Source organism: Drosophila bipectinata, chromosome 2R (assembly GCF_030179905.1).
Source record: "Drosophila bipectinata strain 14024-0381.07 chromosome 2R, DbipHiC1v2, whole genome shotgun sequence".
NCBI lineage: Eukaryota > Metazoa > Arthropoda > Insecta > Diptera > Drosophilidae > Drosophila > Drosophila bipectinata.
Genome location: NC_091737.1, coordinates 8,252,208 through 8,277,436, shown reverse-complemented (window position 1 = coordinate 8,277,436; position 25,229 = coordinate 8,252,208). Strand labels below are relative to the sequence as shown.

Here is a 25,229-nt window from a genome sequence, read left to right as displayed (position 1 = left end):
AGTCCCGGCCAAGACGACTCTGGCTGGCCTAGGAAAAATGGCAAGAGAGCAGCAAAAACAACAAATGCGAAAACTGAAAACTAAAAAGCCAAAAGCAAAAACAAACACAAAACTGGCTGTCGCCGGGAAAACTGCGAGGCACCGAACACACACAAAACTCAAGTGGCGCGAAAATTCGATGCACAGTTGCAGCAGCAGCGCGCAAGCGTGCGGTTTTCCCTCCAAGAGTCTTTCCAGCCAAAAGTAAACACGGCACAGCTGAAAACTTAAATTAAAACTTGCATTAAATAAATGAGAAATCAGAAACCAACAAGGACAAAAGCGAGCCAGTTCAAACAAAATTCAGAGACAAAGTTTGAAACGAAATACTGAACTTTGGGTTGTGTTTCCCACGAAAAGGATATACAAATTAAATTTTGAAAAAGTGCAAAAAATATCAAATCTAGAAATAAAGTGAAGAGCTAAAAAATAAAATTTCTTTCCTTTGTTGTATTTTCAGAATAAAAATAAACAAATACCAAAGTCGAAATTTTGAAAGAAAAACACTTGCAAAAAATACTTACCAGCTCGAGGAGAAGCATTCGTTGTGAAAGAATAATAAAACTTAAACAACAATTACAAATTGAGCTGCCACTTTCGTGAAAACTCAACGCGCAACGCGCAACGTGCTACTTGCAACGTGCAACGTGCAACTTGACGCCTCATTTGGCCGAACTTCCGCCGACATCCCGACCAGGCCCTAGGAAAATGGCTATCTGCGGTACTGGCACCACCTTAATGGTAAGTGCAAAGGTTCATCATTCTGAAATTTTAACATAAATAACAGACAACTGCAGGGGCAACTGAGGCGTGAAAACAACAACCGCCAATGGAAGAGACACCACCTTCTCCCAGTGCCACACCCACACCCCACTTCCACTCCCGGTGCCCAGTGCCTCAGGGCGAGGGAAAATTTTTGCAGCCGTTGAAGCGATTTTCTGGCCAGGAAATGGACGATCCAGTCATTCCATATGGCCGCCAGCTTTTTAAACACATTTTGTTTTTTTCCTCCACGCACATTTCGCGAATAATTTATTTTCATGTTCATGGGCTGGCACTTGAACTTCAATTAGCCAGGAAACATTAACGGCGAGGTCTTGGCCAAGCATTTTCCACACTGCTTTTCCCGCCACTCATTTAATTAACAGCCATGAAAAATCATAAACCGAATGCGAATATTTCAAATGCATTTCATTGCATTTTGTGGCATTTTGTTTGGAAAAATTCATTACGCAACCGACATTGATTGTTTGTTGGCTCATTGGGGTGTCTTATGGCATGCGGCATGTGGTATAGAGCATTGAGCGATGGAAAGTGTGGAAAACTCTTTGGCCATTGAAGCCGATTTTATGACCTCGACTTCATAAAGGCCCCCGTCTTGGTTATCTAACCGAATCGCCATCGCAATCGCAATAGGAATCGGAATCCATATCCAACTGGTAGTCGAAACTGGAAATTTGCAATTTAAGTGGATGAGAGAAAAAGTTTGCGGCCATTTCTTGCATTTCTTTTGAGCCAAGTTTCCTTGTGGCCAAGGAAGCACACCCTCCCCACTCGAGTCGGGTCTCTTATGTGCATTGAACTTGACTTTGCTTCGGGTTTCTGGCCGGACCAAATGCGAAAAAACAGAAGACCTAAAACTGGTTCTTACTCTGGCGATGTTGCAGCTGCAGCACCGGCCGCAAGCAGTTGGTAACTTCCATGCACCTACCCACCCACTCGTACTGCCAACAATTAGCCCAAGCTGTGCGCCTTTTTGCTGCTCCAATTTCTTTCCTCACAGACTTAGCCAATTCCCACACTGCCGCCTCGAGGTCTAGAAGCCAGTGCGGCTGCTGCTCCGAGCCACGTTTTTCCGCCTTGTTGCATGCAACAACACTGCAAGTCGAGGAAGCCGTAAGCGCATATTGCAGGCAACAATTATACAAACTTGTGGCCAAACAGCAATTACAGAAACCATTTAATGAAGCAACCTGCCTCGACACGAAACAAAAAGGAAATGAAAAGGACACTTGGGAGTGGGGATTGTGGGGCTGAGCAAGGATGTATTGATTGCTTCTTTGGGCTGTTTGATTCATTAGCTTTACAGGACTCTCTGGACTTTCAAAATTTAATGTACATTTAATAGCTTGTATCAATTTGCAAAATGGTTTCTGATATTTTCAAATTGTAAGCCAAATCCTGAGGAATATATTCCCCCGTAAAGATACAACTTTCAATAGAAATGAAATTCTTAGAGCCCGAGCTTTTTATTTATTGTTATTTATTTTTGGAAACGCAATTCCCTTGGAAGTACAGCTCGTAAATAAATATAAAACCCAAAACCAAGGGGCCATAGTAAAATGTAATTTAATCAAACTTTAGCTCTCACAGCAAATATTAAAGTTTCAATTTGAATCTAATGTCAAAACAAACGAATGCCGAAAAACAAGAAACTTTTATAATGCCATCGCAGATAGATAGAGTCCTTGAAGTGGTGCGCGAGGACGATTCCTTTGGCTCTTAGCGGATCGTAAAAGAATTGTTAACTAGTTTTTCGCAGCACTTTTAGGGCCATAAAATCCGGCAGAGCAAACAGAAACAGAAACGCAAATAGCAACAATTTTTATCGCTGTTTTCTATTGAATTTTAAAACGAATCCAGCGCGTGTCCCAAACTGAAATGAAAAGACACATTTCCCCGGGAGACGAAGGAGGAGGCATCCTGGATCCGGCAAAGTGTTAAATAGAAAGCACATAAAATTTTATGCAACCTACAGTTGGGTGCTTTTCCGTATAACAGTTTCCGAGGGGGGCAGTCCAAATGATACTGAACTGCACAGAAAGTGCAGTTTTCGCCTCAGTCGGCCAGGTTACTAGGCCCAAGTGGGCGGAAAAAAACGCCCACAAGTGGGGGCATCCGGCTGATGTCCTTGCTATCCTTTAGCCCGCTGGCAAAGGGCGCGTGTGTGTGTGGGGCAAAGTTCATAAAAATTCACTCAGGCGCAGTTTTAACGGCCGTTAAATGTTTACGCGGTTGCATTTTTAACGACCGTTGACAGTTCATTTGGGCTTAGCTCGATGGGCTTAGTTAAATGGCTGCCAGCGGCGAGGCGCGACCGACGATAAGCCCTAGATCCCCAAATTGAGCCATTCCGTCCACGTTTATATTGAATTATATTGCATTCAAGTTTGGATCAGTTCCTGGTGCTGTCGTTGCAACTTCTTATCGCGGTGCATCGCAAAATATAAGCCAATGATACAGCTGGAATTGGTTGCATCACCGCACCAGTCGACTGCAATTGCAAACCCAATACCATTACCACTACGAATACCATAATTGGTCTTACGTAAATCGAGAGTGGCAGAAAAGCAATTGAAATCGCCAATCGATGAGTTTAATGGCCATAAAAGCCAAGTTCAACATGTTGACGTGAAAGTGGTTGCCTCAATGAGCAGACCATGTGGCACCGTGGCACCATCGCGCAGAATCACTGGTCCCAGTTGCCCCCACCTGCACACAGCGCGTGCTTAACTCGTTTTCTGTTTACTTCAAGTCCAACCTGAGAATAAGCCAGAGTCGGGTTCCAGTCTGGCTTGGAGCTTCCGTCCAAATGTGGCAGCAACATCTTTGCTGGAAAGTGAAAGTGGGCAGGCGGCTACCAAGATGCAGGTGGACGGGTGGACATATTCGGCTTATTTATGGGTTTGGACGGCATTGCATATGTAAACCAAAGTTGGTTCACCCTCTCGGATTTATGAGTTTTTTGTGCATTCATAAAATTGGAAATTATCAAACCACTTTGATCGCAAGGCTGTTTTGAGATCTCTATCTTTCCTTACTTGTTCATTGCAAATATTGGACAATAAACGGTTTAAAATATTTGAAACTAAGATTATGAATTTTCAAATCGCCGAATGAACTATTTAGCTTCAGGATCGGATAACACAGAAGCCCCAAAACTATTCAACTTTTCAAAATGAACATCAGTAAATTTGCCAATATTCTCTAGAAAAAGGAAATCTATAAGGCCGATTGGTGCAAAATCAATCTATCGTACATTAGTAGAGAAATAGCTTTTCTAAGATATCAAATTTTTATTCAACGGTATTCTAAAATATTCAAATTATTCGTTAAATCGTTTTTCAAACTTTTTCAGTTTTCAATTCAGAATAATTTATATTTAGGTTTAGACGGATTAGGCTATTTCTTATGCCCTAAATAAAAACCATACAAAAATACAACAATTTACCATAAAATATTTTTTAACAAAATGCAATCAAAATGGGTCTTTTAGGAATTTAATGGGTATTGCTGAAGATTTAACCAACCAAATTTTGTAGAGCTCCCTTCAAGAACCGGTTGTATAGTGTATAAGATAATCGGTATTTTTAATTATTGGCTCTCAAAAAAAATATTGTAAAAAATGTATTTTGAATAATATCTTTTCTCTGATTATTTCAGCTATGGTCTCTGACTATAATTCTTACTTCTGCTCAACCCACGGATACCTGGCACCGATTGCCATCTTTGGAAACCTTCTCCAGTTATGAGGTAAGGATAACCAATCCAAAACTCTTAGAAAATATAACCCCATAAACAAAAATTACTTGCAGGACATGCAGCGCTACTTCGATCAGCGGAACATGCGCAGCATGCGGCACATCGACAATCCCACGGAGGACAGCTACCTGGAGGCCTTTAATCAATACAACGAGCAACTGGCGGAGAAATCCCATTCCAGGATGAAACGAGAGCAAAGGGAACTGCCCACCGCTCCAAGGATGCTGCGCTTCGAGGTTGCCGATGCTGTGGAACCAAGCCCCGAATTGAAACAGATCCTGCGACAATACCATGCCAGGGCACTGAAGGAGAATCCTCCAAAGGTCTTGAGTATCACCACCCAGGAACCACCAGCGGCTAGTAGCACCACTGTTAAGAGTGCTCGAAACCGAAAACCTCGCCGCCAAAGACGATCCACATTCCCTGGACAGCAGCCGGCTGAGTTTAAGGTCCAAATGATTCCCTTTGAGGAGACGGATGCCCGGGAACCAGATGCCCTGACAGCCCAGCTGATCAAGAAAGCCCGCACCTTGGATCTCCAGAGTCAGGCCACCAGATCTTCTACCCTGGGCCAGCAAGTGAAGCCTCAGACGGGCAAAAAGCAGTCCTTCCAGGTGCGCATCCGGAAGACTAAGCGCTCTAAGCGATCGGCTCCTCCACCGCAAATGATAAAATTCGAGCTGGCTGATGCCAAGCCCCTGCCCCAGAGATCTGCAAAGCAAATCCATCTCCCAGAGGCACCCACTCTGCTGACCATGGAAACGGAGGCCAAGAACCAGACCCAGACCACCACGCCCTTGCCCCGATTGGAGGAAAATGACATACTAACGGGGGAGGCTACGGCGGAGACCAAAAGGATGTATGTTTACAAGGAAGCTCCTCACAGTTCCGGACACTTGAAGACCAAGAAGTCCCTGAGCGCCCTCCCCCACGAAGTGCAGAAGGTAATCAGTCATCTGATGAAAGATGGCCATGGCGGAAAGGCCTACGTCAAGTATCTTCCCGCCCAAAAATCCGACTACGAGCTCTTCAAGGCCAAGTCTGTTCCCTACGGTATCAAGCCCTTGGGTAATTATGTGAAATACGTTAAGCCCACGGATCCTGCCCCCACGCCGGCGGTGCAAGTCCACATCCAGCCCGTGCCCGTGGTGGAGCAGCTGCGTTATGTCTACAAGCCGGTTTATGCCGCGCCTGCCCCCACCATCGCCCAGCCTATTGTGGTGCAAGATGCTCCGGCTACCAGCAGCACGGTGGAGGAAGTGCATCACACCTACACAGCCGAGCTGGCGCCACCGCCCACGCAATCCCTGGACGTCGTAGTGCCTCAGTTCCGGCCCTCCAAGCCGGATCCTCTGCTGTCAGAAGTGCCGGCCATTTACGGAAAGCCCGCCAGCCAGGAGCCATATCAGTACGAAATCCAACAGGAGGCCTCTCCCCTGATCAAGATCGAGTACCACGCCCCGGCTGACACCATCAAAGAGCACTACAAGCAACTGCCGGAGTTCCAGCAACTGTCCACGCTGATAGGCAAGTCGCCGGATGACCAAATCCACGGACTAACCTACCTCCTTGCCAAGGAGATGCAGGCCAAGATGCAGCGGCAGGGCAAGCAGTTGCTGGATCCCCGTCCCCAGGACAGCACTGCCCCCATCCTCTTCCATCCAGCGGTGCAGGCCCCTGCAGTGTCGGTGGCACCCACTTTGAAGACTCTTCTGCAGGATCATGGCTCCTTGGGCGTTCAGCCGGGACGACTGATCGGCATGGCCAAGACTAAGCAGTACGTGCCCATCATCGAGCCGGGAAACAACGACGTGAAGGAGTTACCGGCCGTGCCAACCAAGCTGCCTACGCCCAGCTCGTACATCGACTACACCCATGGCCATGGCCTGTCCAACGGCTATGAGGGCGTGGCCGATACGGAGGAGCCTGTGACCACGGTGGAGCATGTGGTGCACCATCCCACGGTGGCCACGCTGCATCCCAATCCGCATCAGCACCACCTGCACGAGCCCAGCCACAATCTGGTGGCCACCGTCCTGCCGGCCGAGCTGGATGCCGACAAGGGTGTGAAAGGATTCCACTTTGTGCACGACCAGGACGATAAGTCGGTGAGTTTTTGGGAATCGTAGATTTAATCACGTTTTAATGGGCAGTGCAGTGGGCACTGGCTAAAGTGGACAACTATATACAGAAAGTAAAGATAGTCCTTTCACCCAATCAATGGTCCATCTTATTCAATCAATACTGTCGGTTAATATTGGAAAGTGTTCCTGCCGCAATCGGGCGGCGGGGGCGGAATATGCACTTAAATTAAAGCATACCTTCGGGCGCCCCACAGAAGGCCCGCTGCTCCCGAAAGCGTGCCCCATTGATTGGCATTGGCGTAGGCAAAAACACAATCAACATAAATAAGGGGGGAGTTTTCGTGGCAGAAGAGGGAGTGGGACTAGGGGGCTGTTGCCACAATCACAATCACAAGCACAAGTACAAACTCAAACAAGCCGGGACGTGGATGCAGTAGACACTGCACGACACTGCCGCAGTCACAACAATAGAATACCCTGCAGCAGGACTTTCCCCCTTTTGGTCCTTTGGCACTGCCCCGCCTGCACCGCCTCACCCCACCCGAAAACTTGGCTAGTCTGTGTGCAATTCAGTTTGATTGCCGATCCATGTCTCGCCGGTAATGCACTTAATCGAATAATTTTCAAGTTCGACAAGCATTTTCAATGTCGTTAGCCAGGCCCCGAGCACGCTCCCCCCTCCTCCTTGTGTGCATCTGTACATACTATATATATCCTTATACATACACGTGTATATATTGAGTGTCTGAAGACCCTTGTGCCATATCGTCTGCTACCTGGCAACACAGCCACAAAAGCGATGCAAACGACTTCGCTTTTCATTACTATACTTCACCCATCCAGCAGCCGGATGGGGCGATGGCGGGGATGGCTTGGATGACGGTCTGTGTGTGCATTTTGGGGCGCTGTCTGGACCAATTGATATAGATATATAGTCGCATGGCAGCAGTGCCGATGCGATTCAATTCGATATAGATTCATTTGGCTAACCACAAGCACTTGGAGCGTGTGCCGAGAAAGTGCTGCACTCCATGCGTCTTGGAATTAACATTTTTTTCCTCCCATGGCCATGGCCCTGGCTGGCTGGAAAAAGTTTTTCACCTTCGCGGGGGTGGCTGGAGGAGTCCTGCATTTAATTTATCTGTATTTCTTTAGCGAACCGCAAGGAAACGGCGGTTCTTTGTGCTCAGCCAGGCAAAAGGCCACAGGAAAGTATCTTCAAGATAGTCGAGGGGTGTGTGTTTGGCTGGTAGCGACCAGACATACCTGGGGCGGGGAAATTAAAGGGACTTACGAAGGATAAAGGATAGAAACTTGCAACAAAGTATCACTTTTTTAAAAGCGAATATTTGTTAAATGTCATTATTAATAACTTAAAGCTCTCAAGTTATCTGGAAGTTGGAAATATTGTGTTTCACTTTCTGAAGTTTCTTTCTGAGCCTAGCTCGGCTTTTATCCAATGGCCCATTTAAGTAATAAGATCCCAGTAATACTAATACGCCGCGCTTATATTGCACTTATAAAAAATGAAATATACAAACTACTCGTAAAACATCTTGGCTGCCTTGGTGCAACCATCACGAGTGCTACTCTCACTTCATCTCGGGACATGCTATTTGGTAGACAAACTGCACCAGGGTGCGCGTGGGACGTCCGGTCATTCGCTTCTCGGTCAGATAGGGCACCAGACCATACTTTGTTAAAAGACCTGTGCCGCGGGTATCCAGATGGGCCCAATCCAGGCAGGGCACCAACTCATGAAGAATGGCAGCCGCCAGGCAGGATGAAGCCAGTCCGCGGCCATTGTTGCTCAGATCGAAGGAACGGTTGTCAGTGACCTGCTTTTTGTAGTAGTGCCACAGGGGGAGACGCCACACCCGATCCCCGGAGATGGCACCAGCGCGCTGGAACTGCTTCCAGATGTAGTGGGAGTTGGAGAAGATTCCAGTGGCACCGCCACCAAAGGCCTTCTTGGTGCCGTTATTGAGTGTGGCTATATCCACGACCAGGCGGGGCGTATAAGTCTTCTGGCCGTACAGCAGGGCATCGGCTAGCACCACCACGCCGGCCTTGTCTAGGTCACGCACGGACATTGTTTTGCCGTTAAGAAGGGTGACCACATCGCCAGGCTTCGCTGACATTCCTGAGGGCATGTTTTCGCACAGGGGGATGACGCAGGTGACGTTGATGGGCAGGGACAGGGCGGCGACGCAGCGCATCATGGCCACCACGGCGGCAGCGCCGGACATGGAAGCACGGTACTCGTCCATACCCTCGCAAGGTCGCAGGTTGATGGCGCCGGAGTTGAAGGTTATGCCCTTGCCCACGAACAGGATGGGCTTGTCCTCGGGTACGGTACCGCAGTAGCTGATCTCGAGGAAGACTGGCGGCTCGCAACTGCCCTTGGCGATCATCAGGAAGGCGTTCAATCGCTGCGTCTCGATCCAGTCCATGGTGCGTACCTCGACACTGATGCCGCACGGGCACAGGGCGTCAACGGTGGCCTGGGCGAACAGGGTGGGCGTCATGCAGTTGGCGGGAGCATCGCTGACGCGACGGGCCAGGTTCTGGGCCTCAGCCTTGAAGATGCCACGAGTCCAGCCCTCGTTGTCGGACGAATCGAATAACTCCAGTTGGGGCACCATGGGCTTGACCTTTTGGTTGTCGGGAAACCGCCAGACGGCCAGCTGGGCACCTTCGGCCGCCTGCTCCGCGTAGTCCATGCCGTCAACCGAGACCATGCCAATGCCCTGGTACTGCAGCGACCGGGCTCCTACTCCGGCCGCCACGCGCACAAACTCCATGCCTTCGTCAATCATCTCCAGCTCGTTGAAGCCGATGCCTTCGAGGCCGACGCCCACAACGGCCACCGACGCAAAATCACTGTCGATGTTGCTGAAGACCTTGCCGCGACCAACTCGGCCGTCCAGCTTGGTCTCGCAGATCAGCTTCATCAGCTTCCCGTCGTTTCGGTTGTCGATCTTTTGGCCGGCCGGGGTGAGCTTTGGGTCCTTGTCCCCCTCCTTTTGATAGAGGCCCACCACAACGCCCTTTGCGTTGGCTGACTTCTCGCCACAGCCGCTTGTAAAACGTACGCCGATCTTTCCCAGGTTGAGGGGCCGGCACAGAACACGCATTGTCTTCAAAAAGCACTGGAACTGACGCACCGACTTCATTCTGCAGCTAGTTGAGGTTTTGTGGCTATTGGCTTTTTATAATTGACTTTTGGTGTTTGGAAATCGAAGCTTCAACGCTTTGTTATTTTATTAAAACGCGGTATTACCAATTTTGAGACGAAATACAATTTTTTTACACGTATACTTCGAACTTATAAATTTTGAGATAAAACAAGTCCGTCTGATAGACTTATAAAAATTTATATTTTTACCAAAGAGCTTAGTCAGTAAAGTACAAACGAAAAAAAATAAAAAAAAAAAAAAGTAGACGGTAAATTTTTTCTGGGGACTTTTTCAAACGAACTCTGTTCTTTACCGGCGTACGAATAAAATTATACTGGATATTTCAAACTCCCTCATTTACAAGCTGTCAGATTTTTAGTTTCAAGGAGTACCTGATGCGGTTTTAGGGAAGGGCTGGGGTTAGTTGTATAACCCAAGGACTTGTAGAGATCTTAAGGGACTTGCGAGGAGTTCTGGACCACCTAGTAGTGGTAACTTACCAAAAAGTGTCCTTCGCATTCCATTTCTTTGATACCCTTTCCAGTTTTTTTTTTAATATCATTGATGTTTTGTAGAAGACTTTGTATTTAAGAGGAAAACAACTTTATTTCCCAATAACAAGAACAGCCATTCTACCATTCACCCCGTCAATCGCCTTAAAATTGTTTTCGATTTGAGGCAAAGTGTCTCGTTTTTTATTCGATTCTAAAACGAGAGACAGCACCAAAGGCGAATGGTGAAAAGCTGATTACATTTTATTTATTGGCGTCACCGAATTGCAATGGGCGGTAGGAGCTGGCCAGATAGCTGGCATCTCCCCGGTCAAGTATCCGAGCATCCGACTTTTGCGTTAATGCGCATTAAGCTCGTTTTCCGGAATGCAACAACGCCAGCCAGGATCAGATCAGCCCACCAACCAGCCAACCAGTCCAGTAAACAAGGAGCCAGTTGGAGAAACTGGAAATGGCCAGAACAGGGAGAGAGCCTGGTCGGAAGCTGGTGCTGAAGCACACATTGTTTTACTGCCGTTTAGCATGATTTTTAATAGGCTTTTGCCTTGTTCCTGTCGGAGTTGTCGTCATCGGACTAAGCCTCCCCCCCTGCTTCGGTCTGGTTTGTTAAGTCCCCCCCCCCCCCCCCTTAAAAGCGACGCCTGATGGTCCTGATGGGGGGTGAGAGCAGGCTACCAGGATGCAGGACATTGTTCGCCTGGTCCTCAGTCTGATGTCCGTGGTCCGTTCAACTCTGACAGGCAAACGACACTTGTTAGGCTCAAGTTTAGGTTTAGGTGGAGGTTATGGCCGCTCTTCTAGCCGGGAGAGGGATGAGGGGCGTCGAAAATCCGCCCAAATGGGGGCCCAACATGCCGTTGCAATGCTCGTCATGGGACTTGTTTGACGGCATCTGCTGCTACCCACCGCCTCCTGCCCCGACTCCGGCTCTGGCTCCTTTTGGTCCTGTTCCTGCTCCGGCTGTCCTGTTCCTGGTGCTGCTCTTTCTAACGTGGGCGAACATGGTCTGATTTTTCGGGCATTTGTCATTTTATTGTGGTCGAAATGGTTGGTAATGGTCGTCACTCAGTCCGGAAGAATCCAGACAGTCAAGTATAGGTATAAAGGATACCTCAGCTAGAAATCTTTTGGGTAAAACTTAGTTTAAAAACCATTTAGTTTTTGGTTGTTATTCCACTAAAGCCTCTACAAAAGCCCATCCCCCACAAGCGATGCCTCACTGTACCTGGCTTGCTTTTATTTGTGTGCTTGGTTGCCATCTGCAGGTGCAATATTTTTGGGTTCCCACTCACATATTTTAATTTCATTTTTATTTCAACCCTTTTCCCTCCTCCGCCCCCTTGTTTTCTTAGCCCTTCCCCTTCACTATTTGGCCAAAAATGGGCTTGGGCGCCACACCGTACATATATATTTGTTTTTTTGGGGCAAGTGTTGAAAAGAGGCTGCCCGGGATTTAAGTTTCATTTAATGGAGCCCTCGAACATATGTTTTGGGGACTGTAAGTTCTTCGTTCCGGCATTGAAAATCACTAGGACTTGGACCCAAGGACCAAGGGTTCCTCGAGCAGCTTTTATGGCCTAAAAGGTTGCGCCTCCCCACCATCCCGAGCCTCTGGGGCATGTGTTGCTAATGTGTTTTGACTTTCCTGCCGTGCAATTTATGGATTTTCACTTATTCTATTTTAAAATTTAAGAAAATTTGCAAGCGAGTAGAAAAATATGTGTGTTGACAGGAGTGTGGATTTCCCTGCTGGTGGTGGTGGGGGTGCTGCCTCAGCACATCTGACCCGATGGTTGACTTTAAATTAGCTTCACTTCATTCGCTATCCATAATAAACCACATCCACCCAAGCCCCCATTTCCAACAGCTAATATTGCTGGAAAAAAAGCGAGACGACAGAAAAAAGTGGTAGTATGTGGCAGGGTATCTGCTCATCCTGGTCCTGGTCCTGGTCGTATTCCTATTCCTATTCGTATTGCCATTCGTATTCCTATTCCTATTCCAATGATGTTTGCAGCGTATTGACAGTCACATTCGCATAAAAATCACGTAGTTTGACATTTTTCTTGCTGCTCTGCCATTTCGTTAGATGGATTTTTTGTGCAGGTCCGACTAGCCGGGACGAAAGTGTAGGAGCACCCCAACCCAGCAGGACCAAGACCCGATGCCGGGAGTAGAAGTAGCAGCAGCTGTCACGCAATCAGCCCGAGAGCAGAGCCAACAAACTGATAACTCAATTTTGGTTAGAGATGCCTGGCCAAGCTCTGAAACGAAAATTGCTAACAAGCGAGCCATAAAAAGTGTGGGTGGCATGGGGTCTTGGCGGTTGCATTTAAAATTTTTACCCACTTTCCACTTTTGCCAGCGCATTTTCCGGCACTCTCCTGTAAATTATACAACAATTTTCGTAGGAGGTCCGCTGGTCCAGGGTCCGTTCCTCTAATCATCGCACTGCTCTTTTTCGAAACTGCTCCTCTAGGGCTGTCATAATTGCGTGGCCAAAAGTTTCATACACTGAAACCAAAAAGTTTGTCATAAAAAAAAATTAAATAATTCATAACAAAATAGTTATTAAAAGGTTAATTTATATATTGAGATGTACTAGACTTTTCCATCTAATATCGTCATTTATAAATCTCGTAATATTTTTTTGATGTGCACCTTCAATTGTGTCAATGGCTGCCGTGTGGCATCAACGAGCCCAGGACATTCATTTGCCTGACGAAAGCTGTTGAACACGTTCCACTTCAAGGGGATTCACACGCCTGCCAGAGTCTCCCTTTCTCCCAAAAACACGCCCACCCAGCCGCACCCTGCCGCCCCATGGACGCCCACACATGAAAGTGAAGCTCTGAACGCATTACATTGTAAAATTGGTTTTTGTAAATTGTTTGGACACAACATTTATTTCCATTTAAATGCGATTTGCCTCGACTCGGCTGCTGACCATCGCCAGCTCTCCCAACTCTTGTTCAATTTTAAATGAGCATGCAGCTGCAGCTGCCACATAAGCCTGCCTCCTTCCACAGCACCAGTGGAAGCCTGCCCAGCCCCCTTTGCCACTTCTGCAGCATCTCTGGCTGGGTGTCCCTTGAGGTTTTTGGGTTTCGGTACGAGGTGTTTGCAGCGCTTAAACGAATTGTGTGAATAATAAACGCAACACACTGGGCAAAGGCATCTGGAACTGGAATCGAGGCATGGTTTGAGGGGCATGGTATGCCAGCTTTAGTTACCCAACAAGGATTAGTGTTATGGCACCGGCGGGCAAGGGAGTCCGGACTTCGGAATCCTGAATCCTTTACGGCTGAGTGCAAATCATGAGCTAATTGAAGAGGGTAGCTAATGCAGCGATTTGAATGGCTAAGAACGGGCTTAAGAGTGAGAGAGTCTGGAGTGGAAATTTAATTTTAAAAAAATCTAAAGTTTAAGATTTAAGGCATGAATGTGTAAAGAATCACTTTATGAACTCTTTTAAAGACTATGTACCTTGGCAAACCACAAATGATCAACTCTTCCTTGACATTTGAACCGCAGAAATATGACAGCCCGGCACAAATCGAATTATGTGGAAAATCACAACAAAATCAAGTCGAGCTATGATTGGAGACTCGCCCCTCCGCAGTTAATGAACATCCTGACCCCCTCGGCTAGCCGCAGGGGTTAACCACAAGGGCTGTGGCAAGGTGTAGGGAAGGGCGTGCAGTTTGAGGAGAATAGGGTTAAGGCCAGGCCAACACCGCCACCGCCACCACCGCGGGCTAAACAAAAGGCAAAAACATTTTAATGAGCGCGGATGAGATGACAAAGCCAAAGGGAAGCGGAGTGGCTGGAGGGACGGGGCGTTGAAAACAATGCTGATTACATGCAAATTAAAAGAAATAAAAGTCAGCCAACACCAACGCCTTGGACGTCCAATGTCAAAGGCATTGCTCGTTACGCCCACAAGCCCCCTCAAGAAGCTTCCGCTGGGCCGAGAGTGGCCGGGAGGGTTCTGGGGAATTTTCGCATTAAGTTACCAGAGGAGTTGTGTGCCCCCCTCGGGCTTATTGCTTTTAGCAATGAAAAGAAAGTTGTGAGCTGGACGGCATGCCAATTCGGACATAGTTCGGCCATCGGATCGCTTCCTCCTCACAACTAAACGAACTCACGTACTCCTTGCCTCAAATTGCATTTTGCACTCGACTCGCTTCACAATCCGCTGAAAGCCAATGTCCTGGCGAAAATGCCTTAAATGCAAAAATAAAAAAGTGCCTTTCGAGAAGCACTTTTGTCATATTTGGCCAGGCTTTTATCTATTGACATCCATCTTATTTATCCATCCATCCAAGTCCAAATCCAATGGCGACGGGCCACAAAAAATGGCCACGTCATCGGGACTCACGGTAGTCCGGCTCAGGTCCTGTTCAATATGGCACGTGATCAGATTCGGGATTCCACCAGGCCTGACTGGCCCTGGAGGCGACTCTCGATATTTTCAGTACAAACATTTCCCGGAATCTGCATTGTAATTATGTGCACTTTAATCAAATCAAGTTGTAATGAAATTCCAAACTGCAGAGCCTTGCAGTAAATTTTTACATCTTGTCTGCACAGCCACCATCCTTGAAAAATTTGCATATTCCCCCCACGATTGCGGTTTATTTGAATTCTCTTTCTATATTTTTTCCCTTGATATATGCTTTCCAGAGAGGAGGGGGCAGTAGGTAAAATGTTGCAATCTATTAACATTTTTTTCTATAACCACGCTGTTAATGAAGGACTCCCTACACCACCCTCGGAACAATGCAGAAATATTTTTTGCATTTCATTAGTGAATGGAGAAAGAAGAAATTAAGTGCAAATGTTGGCAAATTGCTGGAGCAAAGAATTTATTAATTATGATTAACGCTGGGAGGAAATTAAATTGATTTTCATCCTGGCAAAGGACTTCTTACTGGGCCTGGCTTGGAAAACTTGGTAAAACAAATGTCAATCAGGGCTGTAATCAAAAGAAGCCGACACCACCCGCGCCAGGTCTATAAATTTTCTAAAGCTTGCCGAAAACTTTTGTTCTGTCACACGGAATAACATTTCCCTTCGGCAAAGTGAAATCTAGTCAACAATGTAACTTAATTAAACTTAATTTACAACTCATTAACATATCAAAAAGTTTGCCACGCCCCCACTCCCGACACAAATCTTCGGGCCAGGCCATAAAAACCGCAAAAGCAGCCCAAAACATGTAGCGAAAGTTGCCAACAATTGTCGTCGAAAGCGTCGGCAACGAGATCCTGAACATTTGAATGAGCGGAAACGGAAACGCACACCCAGGACCCACACACTCACATCCCGGCATGCTTTCCCCAGAATTCCACTTATTTTATTTTATTTTTCATTTCACTGCGAAATACTTACAATAAAAAGGCAAAACCAAAATTGTTCACGACACAACAAAACGAAATCTACGCTGCATACAGAATGTCACATTTGAATTTTGGGTGAGATGGGGGTAACTGATCAGGGGGCTTGGGATTTGTCCGAGGCCGGGGTGGTATTGTTGGATATAAACATACGCATATATGTTTGTAAAGAAAAAGCTCCTCTTGTACCATATATTGTTGCAAATTTCATTACGCACGCGCCTCCTGCCTCGATACAATTTACAATCGCATGCATAACAAACTGAGCCGTGCGAGTGACAGACAGACAGGCGGAAAGGGCTGGCGACCCCTCCAAGTCACCGTCACTGCTTTGTTTTGGCCCCCTTTTTTGGACCGATTCCCCTGCCTCACACTTCCGCCAATCCACTGTCCAATCATCATCAGATACTCTGCCTTTGCCGAAACATTTACACTCGATTGCCTTGATTTTGGGGGATAGACATATTGGAAGACACTTATTGGGAAAGTAATAGACTTATTGGGAAATAAGATTTTAATTAATTTTTAAGGGGAAATAGATCTAGTTTTAAGGTTCCTTTTTTCAATATTTATCATTCTTTTTTAATGGCTTGAATGGGTCATAAATTGTATACTAATTTCAAGCCTGTCTTGCTCCAATCTGTAAAGAAATTTAGAAAGAAAATGAATCATTTCTTTTATTTTATTTATTATAAAATCCCCAGAATTTAGATTATCTTTTCTCCATTACCTGGTTATAGTTGAAACTATTAGCTTATAATATTAGCTAAACCAAATTACCTTATATAAAGAGTAAACTCAACTAAGTTCTAAGATTCCCACCAAAGACAAGATGCACATTTCCCCAAAATTCTCAAGAAACCCCCTGTAGTGAACTAGCAATACCTAGAGCATCCCCTATTTAACCAAAACAAATTGTAGATTTTCATTTTGAGTTTATCTGCAAGTGTCTTCTGGCAATGCAACATTGCATTTTCCAGTTGTCGCCGCCTTCTGTCTTCACTGTACATGACAGTGTGCTTAATGCATTTTGCAACGCATACTTTTCAGCATGCGCACGAATTCTCGGCGCCAGAAAATATGCATATGGGCGGGGGAGTGGGTGTCTGGGTGGCCAGATGGCAATATGGGGTGCTACGCCCCAAAATCCGATATCGGTTTAGCAAACAATATAACGATAATATATACGACTAACTTATTTACCAACTTTGAAATCCGCCTCCGGGTATTTCGTTGCAGCTGCATGAGTATGCCTCAAAGTATGCGTTCGGTTATCGCATACGTGATTTCCATACCGGCAACGATTTTGGCCACAAGCAAAACCGGGACTTGCACGGCGTGACACGCGGCCAGTACCACATTTTATTGCCGGACGGACGGATCCAGAACGTGATATACCACGCCGACGACTCGGGCTTCCACGCGGATGTCAGCTTCGAGAGCGGCGCCAAGCACTGAGTCAGATGTTGTGTTCAAAAGCGACCTAATGTGCAATCTAGAGTCTAAGCCAGGATAGTTACCTTTCGACCTTTCGGCCCTGTCATCACTGTTCTTGTTGAAACTATAACTTAGATATAAGCTATTTCCATCTCATTTATGGTTATTGAGCGAGCGCTCAAATTAGTTTAAGCTCATAAAAAATGCAAATTTAAATTAAGAAACCAATGCAATAATGCATGCAAACAATGCCAACCAATGTGTTTAATCGATGTGCAATAAAGTGAAATCAATAAATTACTTACAACATTGGCAGGCGGCAGTCGCCGGACGACCGGACGACCGGACTGGACGGCAGGAGGCCTCTGACAAATTGAGGCAACTTTCCACAAGGCAGCGTGTAAAATTCGAGATGAAACCTTCGAATTGGCAGATGAGCTCGACGTTCGTTCCGTTTGCCTTTCGTCCATAATTGACTTTTAAATGTTCGTTATTGTGCGTTTAACGCACAACCTGAGCAATTATTCAAGCCTTTCCAAGTGACCTTTCGCTTCCGCTTGGCCTTTTTCGGATGTCGGATTTCAGATTTCAGTCTCATTTTTTTGTGGCTCCGTTTCGGTTATTGTTATTATTGCTCTATGGCTCTTGTTTGGCTTTAATTAAAATTGTAGCAAAATTTCTTCTTGCGATCTTCGCCCATCCACTTATCCATTTATCATCGGACGAAGGTCAAGGTGTTGCTTGTGTTTCTTAAGCTCTGGCACTGGCTTGGCAGATCAAGCTCTTGGCCATTTGTATTGCTTGTACTCTACAAATTAATTTGCCTGGTTGGAAAATCGATCGCAATGATTTTTTTATGCCCCATCATCATCGGCAACATCATCTCTGTTGGCTGTAATCATCACCCCGGCAACGTGACGTACTTGGCCCGAGAGTCCGGGCCATTGGCTTCCAGTTTCGATGTCATCGCAGATACAGATACGCAGATGCAGAAACAGGTTGGAATCACATGTGGTACCTCTGCTACCATTTAAAGTTCAATGTTGCCAACAATTGTAGAAACAAATTCGAGTCTCAGTTACTTCTGTTGTTCAGGTTGTTTCTGTCGCTGTTGGCCAATTTGCTTGCCACTTTCCGGCTCCGCACCTTTAAATTGCTTTTGGCATTATTCTCTGTATTTGTTCTGCTTTTTTTTTACTTTTTGCTTTTGCATTTTTGTGTTTTTAAGGCTGTGCGGATTTTCATGACGAACTCATGCAGAGCTCATTAACTAATTTAAGTGGCAAGCTCCGACACTGAGCGCCACAAGTCTTCGGTTCTTCCTAACGTATTCATAGTTTCCCCAGAAAAATGCTTCCTTCTGCTGAATTAATTGCAAAAACTTAACGAACTATTTGCCAGAAATTCATGTTAAATATTCGGCAAGGGAGCGCCTCATTATCATAATTAATTCATCAACTTTTTGAAGCGACTATGCAATAAACAATTTGGAACATGATCTTTTTAAGCTTTTAATTTTTCGATACTTTAATTGTTTTGACATTCAAAGGTATGAAAATGATTTGTTTTTTTCGAGTTCCGACTCACTTTCAGAAGACCCAAAAAAAAATCGAGATGAGACGTTCTCCTTCTAAGACATTTTGGCTTTTTGGATGGCCTGGCCAAGTTGGTGGGTAACTTGATTGACATTAATTGCCATCGCGACCGGGCCAAGAGATGCACACACATCACTCACATCATTGCACTCGTTATGACTTTGTCTGTTTTATTTTTATTTTTTTCAATTCACTTGGCAATTAAGCAATTCGCAAGTTAATTAAAACAAAAGTCGAAAAGAATGCACAATTTTGACAAGATTTATGTGGGGTGACCTCAAAAATGGTATGAATTCGGTGGGGCAATCCATGAGAACGAAGTGCATTATAATTATGGTATTATATATAAATCAGCGCATTAGTCGTGGCAAAAAAGTGCAAAATAAAAGAAGAATCCACGCCCTCGCGAGTCGCGACTCTCGAAACTCTGAGACCAAGCCCATTCCCAATTCTCAGGCTGCATGTGAAGCCCAAAATAATAAGAAAAAAAACCGAAAAAGATGGCCAAGAACTCGGGAGGCAGGAGGAACGAGCCGAGTTGAAGTTTTTGGCGACGATAATAAAATCCCATTTAAGTTTGACGATAAGTTTTGACCATTAGTCGCTTGCCAGAGGCTCTGCGGCTCTACGGCTGTGGGTCTCGGAGGGGGCTGTCATTGCAAGTTAAATGCTTTGGATTTTCTCTTTACTTTTCAGTTTTTTTCTTCTTCTGGATTTCAGTTTTGGTAGCAGCAAGTTATGGAGCCAACTTGGTGCGCCTCACATTGCAATTGATAAGCGATGAGGGGCTCTGCCTATGGGCGTGGCGTGGCTAATGCGTTGCCAGAACTTGGCTAAATGCTGTCGCCTACTGTTTTTGATAAATGTTCAAACGAATTTATCTGCTGGTGATCAAAATGTGTGAACACATTTGGCAGCCCAAATTCTGGCACGGATTGATTTCTGGTTGCGGTTTAATTTCTACATGAGGAAGAGGTAGGAAGGTTGTTCTTTCCCAAAAGTAATACCAGCTTTTTCAATCAAAGTTCATTTAAAACGACCATGTATTTCCCACAAAAAAAAAACTATTTATTTTAATACATGTTTAATTGTAATACATGATTGCGTATGATTGATTTTTATAACATGGCGTGAACAAGGCGACTGATTGATTTTTATTAATCATACGCCGTGTATGCACTTTTGTTAAGCACTTTTTTCTTTGTTAAGCCATTTGAAGTATTTTTAAATATTTGTTGAACTCATCCTTTAAATGATTATTATTTTAGTATTTTATATATTTTAAGAAAAAAAGTAGCATTAAAGTGGTATGATTCATTTTTTACAAAAATATTATTATTCATGCGACCTGGTACTATTTTTATTCCATTTTTAAAGAAACTTATCCACCCACTACCACTAATATGTTAAATAAAGCCCCTTTAATTATGTAAGATTATTCCAATTAAACTTAATGTTAAACCCGTCCAAATACGATGCACTACAATGCTTGTTTTCTTGCATTTGGCCACCAAGGGAGCCTAGCGCTGTATCTGTAAGTGCACCCTTTGCAGGACCAAGACCAGAGAAAAACATTAAACACGTAAACAAGTCAGTCCAGGTTACGGCTCAATCGCTCAAGAACCCGGAGCAAAGGGATTTCCCTCTAGCTGGCTAAATAAAAATTAACAAGGATAAATGATGCGAGGATGTCAGACAATGCGGGTAATTGTTCAGCAACCTCCTTCACTGTTTCCCAGAGTGTGTTCTGCCCTGGGTGTGTGAGTGTAAATTGATTAAATGCGAAATTGGAATATGCAAATTCGAATGCAGCCCTGACATACACAAGCCCAGATACACACGTATATGTGTATCTGGGGGGTACAAGAAACCGGGACTCGAAGTGGGCGTGGTCGAAAGACGGAGGGCGTGTGCTAGGATGTGATTTATGTTAGGTGCAAAGTTTTCCACAACTTTTTCCTCCACTTCGTCGCCAGCCTTATTATTTTTTGCACATTTCTTTCTTTTTTTTTTTTGGGTGCAATGAACGGAAGTGCAAAAGATGACGATGACAATGAGCGGAGAGAGAGATGGATGCACAGCTTCAGAAAGAGACAGCAGAAAGGTGCAAGAGACGTAGCAGAAGCGGGTGCAAAAAATTCGCTTAATTTGTCTAAAGAAAAGCCAAGCGCATGAAAATTTCCATTAAGAAAAATGGTGGCAAGTGTGGCAAGTGACAGCGAAAGCTCGGCGCTAGCCAGAAGAAAAACTTATCACAGTTCCTTGGCGGAATAATGAGAGCAATCAACAGGAAACTCCGGCAAAGAGATCAAATCAAATCAGGGGCAAGTGCCAAAGGAGATTGCAGTAATGAATGCAGCGCAACAAAAAAGTTCCCAACTCGCGAAAATTATCATAAAGCTACAACTTTATTAATGAGAATCGCTCAAAGTAGTCACCTGTGGGTAAGGGATTTTACCTGAGAACTATTTCCAAGCACTCCACGTAACTGGCCTGTCAGTTTCCATCAAAATCGCAATAAAAGACACGATCGCGGGGAAATGCCAAGCAAATCGAACGACATTTGATGCGCCTCCACCGCCAGGCTATCAGAAACTTATTTAAGCCATCAGAAGTCCAAGACATTTACTCTATAAATAGCAAAACAAATGCCGAAAAAAAATGCAAATCATCCGGCGCGTCTGGACCCCAAATAAAACAAAAAACAACGATCGCCAAAACATCGACCACTTCTCACACCAAATCCAGCAACAAAAGAAGCCACAAAGCCAACCAAAGTCAGCCAAAGCCAGCGCAGCCACATCAGAAGCTGTAACAACACAAGCTTGCAACAATAGCTGTAGCTGCCACAGCAACAGCAACATTCATTGCTGGTGGCAATAAAATGCGGCAATTACATAGTTGGCTATTCTAATTCACTCATTTTTAGCTTGAAAGAGGTGCGCCTTTGCCGCGGCGTGGAATGTCTTTTGGTTCTACTTGGTGCAGCAACAGAATAACCTGCAACAGCACCAGCAGCAGCAGCAACCATCAACAGGTGATTCGCCTGAATGTTGCACGAAATGGGAAAAACAAATTCGAAGGAAAATCATTTTAAATGCTTCTTCTGTTGCAGAATTTGAGTCTGTTCTTTTAAATGTTAATTTTTTTTTCTTGCATTTTTTTCTATTTTTCTGTTGCCTGCAACAATTCAATAAACTGCAACAAAGCCAACTTTAAAATGTCAACAGCTATGGGGCAAGGAAAAAAATTTAAATAGAATCTGAAGTATGGAAGCCCACGAATTGTTTGAGTAAGTTTTGCTTCCGTTTTGCTTGAAGCTCTCTGAAGTGTCCACTTGATGAATTAAGCGGGAAATTTGCAAAACTTTATTGCTTTGGACATTTTGAAAAATGATCGAAAATTGAACAAAACTGAAAAGTGCAACAAACGGCAGCAACAGCTGCCAAGGCGATGACAACGAAACAAAAGTTTTCGGCCACCAAATGTTGCCCAATTGATGTCAAGTTGGATATTGTTGAAATGAATCAAAAGAAAATTTTGAAATATTACTTGCACTTGGAATTATATAAAAATTCGCCCCATCATATTGCTCTAATTACTTTTATTTTTTTGGGATGAAACATTTTCGTAATCGCAGCTACCAGCCAATGCACTTAATAAATTCAATAGCGGCTCAAAGAAATTTCAATGTGGCTCGGAGTGTGGGACTTGAGACTCGGTGTTGCCCCCAATTGTTGGTATTGTGGGGTATTATGTTGTTAAGACAGTTTTGACAGTACCAAGATGTGCGTGAATATGTATGATTGTGTGTAGTGCACTTATACATGTTCACCGTTCAAGTGTCACGGAAATCAAAAGTTAAAAGTAACCAAAAAGTAACCAAAGTTGTTCAATTACTTTTCGTACAGTGACGATCGATGGAGGTCCATGGGAAGCTGGCAGAAGCAGGTGTAAGATGGGTGATTTGATAGGGTACACATGTTTCGGTTGTTGGCCAGATACACTGAGAAAAATACGAATTAAAGGGATAAATTGAAAGATTTGTTTTTATGTATTCTCATTCATAATATATTAATTTTAATATTAAAACGGCCCTGCAATATTAAAACCCTGTAGCTTAAAAAAAAATAATTTTTAGCAGAAGTTTATTAGGGGGTTTGTTTAAATTTTAATTTCTAACTATTCCAAAATCCAATATACAGAATATATACATATATATTTAGAAAATAAAATTAATTTTTTTATAGGAACAACCAAAGCACCCAAAAGTTTTCAACAAAATGTAATCATAACAAGAAAGGAAAGCTAACTTCGGGCGGAGCCGAAGTTTATATACCCTTGCAGCTAAAACCGGATATATATCGCAAACATCGGATATAGTTGGCCGATCCTTATGAAATTTGGTAGGATGGATCAAAATTTAATCTGTACCAAGTTCCAGCTTTCTATCTTCAAAAACACGAAAGTTGGGTCATTTCCGATCTTTCAGTTATATGGCAGCTATAGGATATAGTCGGCCGATCCTTATGAAATTTGGTACGTTGGATCAACTGACCAAAAATAGAATCTGTATTAAATTTCAGCTTTCTATCTTCAAAAAAACGAAAGTTGGGTCATTTCCGATCGTTCAGTTATATGGCAGCTATAAGATATAGTCGGCCGATCCTTATGAAATTTGGCATGTCGTAATGTTTTGCCAAAAATAGCACTCATGTCAAATTTGAACTCTCTAACTCTAAAAACACCAAAGTTATACCATTTCCGATCAATCAGTTATATGGCAGCTATAGGATATAGTCGGCCGATCCCGGTCGTTCCGACTTATATACTGCGTGCAAAGGAAAGAAGGGTGTGTGCAAAGTTTCAAGACGATAGCTTTAAAACTGAGAGACTAGTTCGCGTAGAAACAGACAGACAGACAGACGGACAGACGGACATGCTCATATCAACTCAGGAGGTGATCCTGATCAAGAATATATATACTTTATAGGGTCGGAGATGTCTCCTTCACTGCGTTGCACACTTTTGGACAAAATTATAATACCCTCTGCAAGGGTATAAAAATCGCAGAGTGGATAAAAAGTGTACCGGGTATCATATGATCAAGCCTCTCAACCCATTTTTACTTCTTCAATCAATCCCTTAAAAACTAAAAAAAGATAAAGCCCCTAACAATATTTTCCCTCTCTGTAACTTTATATCTAATTTTAATATTCCACACACGCACACACATCATCACCTCGAAAGTGGTCTATAAAAATGTGAAGAAACTTTGAAATCAGTCATCAAAAATAGATTGCTTTTAATTGTTATTTAATCTCGAAGCTCGGAGGAGAAAAAATATGATATTCCCAAGGTTAATTGGTTTGGGATTTTGATGTCTGACGGAAGGAAGGAGCCCAACCACAAGACCCTTGACACACGTCCGTGTTGTCGAGCCTTGTGCAACAACAACGGCGGCCAATAGTTGGTAGATAAGTTTTAGGTTTTTGGGCTCTTTGGCATGAGCCTCACGTCATAGATTGCATTTTGGCCAAAAGGTGGTGTGGTGGCAGTGGTGGTCTTGTAGCTGGGTAGTTGTAGGAAATTGGGACGCCACATGAACACGTTTGCAGCTTGTGCAATTTTCACTGGCAGCCGCATCACGTTTTTCTCGCCTTTCCGAAAAACTTATTCTATAGGGTTCTTCTTGCCTGCTTTCCAAAAAGCCAAACAAAAACCAAAAAAAAAAATAAAAGAATAAATTTCAAAAAAAAGGGCTCTTGATATCTTGGGGACCGAAAACTGAAACTATCTGACATTCCCAGTGACATTTTCGTCTCGATTTCAGCTGCATTGCCCGAGGGTCGAACTTCATAAGAAAAAATGAGAAACAACAAACAGAAACTTAAATATCAAATTTTGGCCGTCTTGTTTTTTTATTTTGGCCAACTACAATATTTAATGAAGTCATTTGGGGCGTTGCAGAGTTGTTTTTAGTTTTTTTCGCTGGAGGTCTTACATCCGTCTGAGACAACTAGCTTCATCATCTTGGCCGTTAAATTCATTTATCAACTTGTTGTTGTTCATCAACGTAATGATCGTGTTCAATTGTTTGCAGGTTGCCGCTTGGTGGCGATGATCTGCAACATTTTTCACTTCAACACTCTCGATTTCCAGAGAGTATCGACTCTCTCCCTCTCTGTTAACTTGGCCAATTCTGAGAGCCGAGCGGCCCAGAGGCAGATGATCTAGAAGTCAGGCCCCAGACTTGCCTCAATTGTTCAAACCACTTTTTTTTTTGAGGTGCAGTTGGCAACGCGAGTGTTGCTGCCGCAGTCGCTGCTGGAGTCGCTGGAGCCTCTGCCACTGCCACTGCCGCTGCCAGCGCTGACGTTAACGTGGCCAGCGTTTATTATAAAAAGCTGGCGCATCTCCATTGTCTAACCTAATTCAAAAC

The 25,229-nt window shown here is 44.4% G+C and overlaps 2 protein-coding genes across 2 annotated transcripts; one reads left to right on the top strand and one right to left on the bottom strand.

The window, feature by feature from the left end:
- Nucleotides 1-584: 584 nt before the first annotated feature.
- On the top strand, nucleotides 585-17,231 carry Cpr50Ca (Cuticular protein 50Ca). Its single transcript, XM_017251090.3, has 4 exons — nucleotides 585-780; nucleotides 4,483-4,572; nucleotides 4,635-6,689; nucleotides 16,995-17,231. The coding sequence occupies exons 1-4, from the start codon at nucleotides 748-750 to the stop codon at nucleotides 17,211-17,213; spliced, it is 2,397 nt and encodes a 798-aa protein (XP_017106579.2). The 5' UTR covers nucleotides 585-747; the 3' UTR covers nucleotides 17,214-17,231.
- S-Lap7 (Sperm-Leucylaminopeptidase 7) lies at nucleotides 8,156-10,181 on the bottom strand. Its single transcript, XM_017251237.3, has one exon. The coding sequence runs from the start codon at nucleotides 9,839-9,841 to the stop codon at nucleotides 8,258-8,260; it is 1,584 nt and encodes a 527-aa protein (XP_017106726.1). The 5' UTR covers nucleotides 9,842-10,181; the 3' UTR covers nucleotides 8,156-8,257.
- Nucleotides 17,232-25,229: the final 7,998 nt, after the last annotated feature.

Bases quoted from the DNA above. Each gene is read 5' to 3' on its own strand.
- Cpr50Ca (XM_017251090.3), top strand. From the start codon at position 748: ATGGCTATCTGCGGTACTGGCACCACCTTAATG. The intron at 781-4,482 runs GTAAGTGCAAAG...TGATTATTTCAG, and splicing joins GTACTGGCACCACCTTAATG to CTATGGTCTCTGACTATAAT. The intron at 6,690-16,994 runs GTGAGTTTTTGG...ATTTCGTTGCAG, and splicing joins ACGACCAGGACGATAAGTCG to CTGCATGAGTATGCCTCAAA.
- S-Lap7 (XM_017251237.3), bottom strand. From the start codon at position 9,841: ATGAAGTCGGTGCGTCAGTTCCAGTGCTTTTTGAAGACAATGCGTGTT.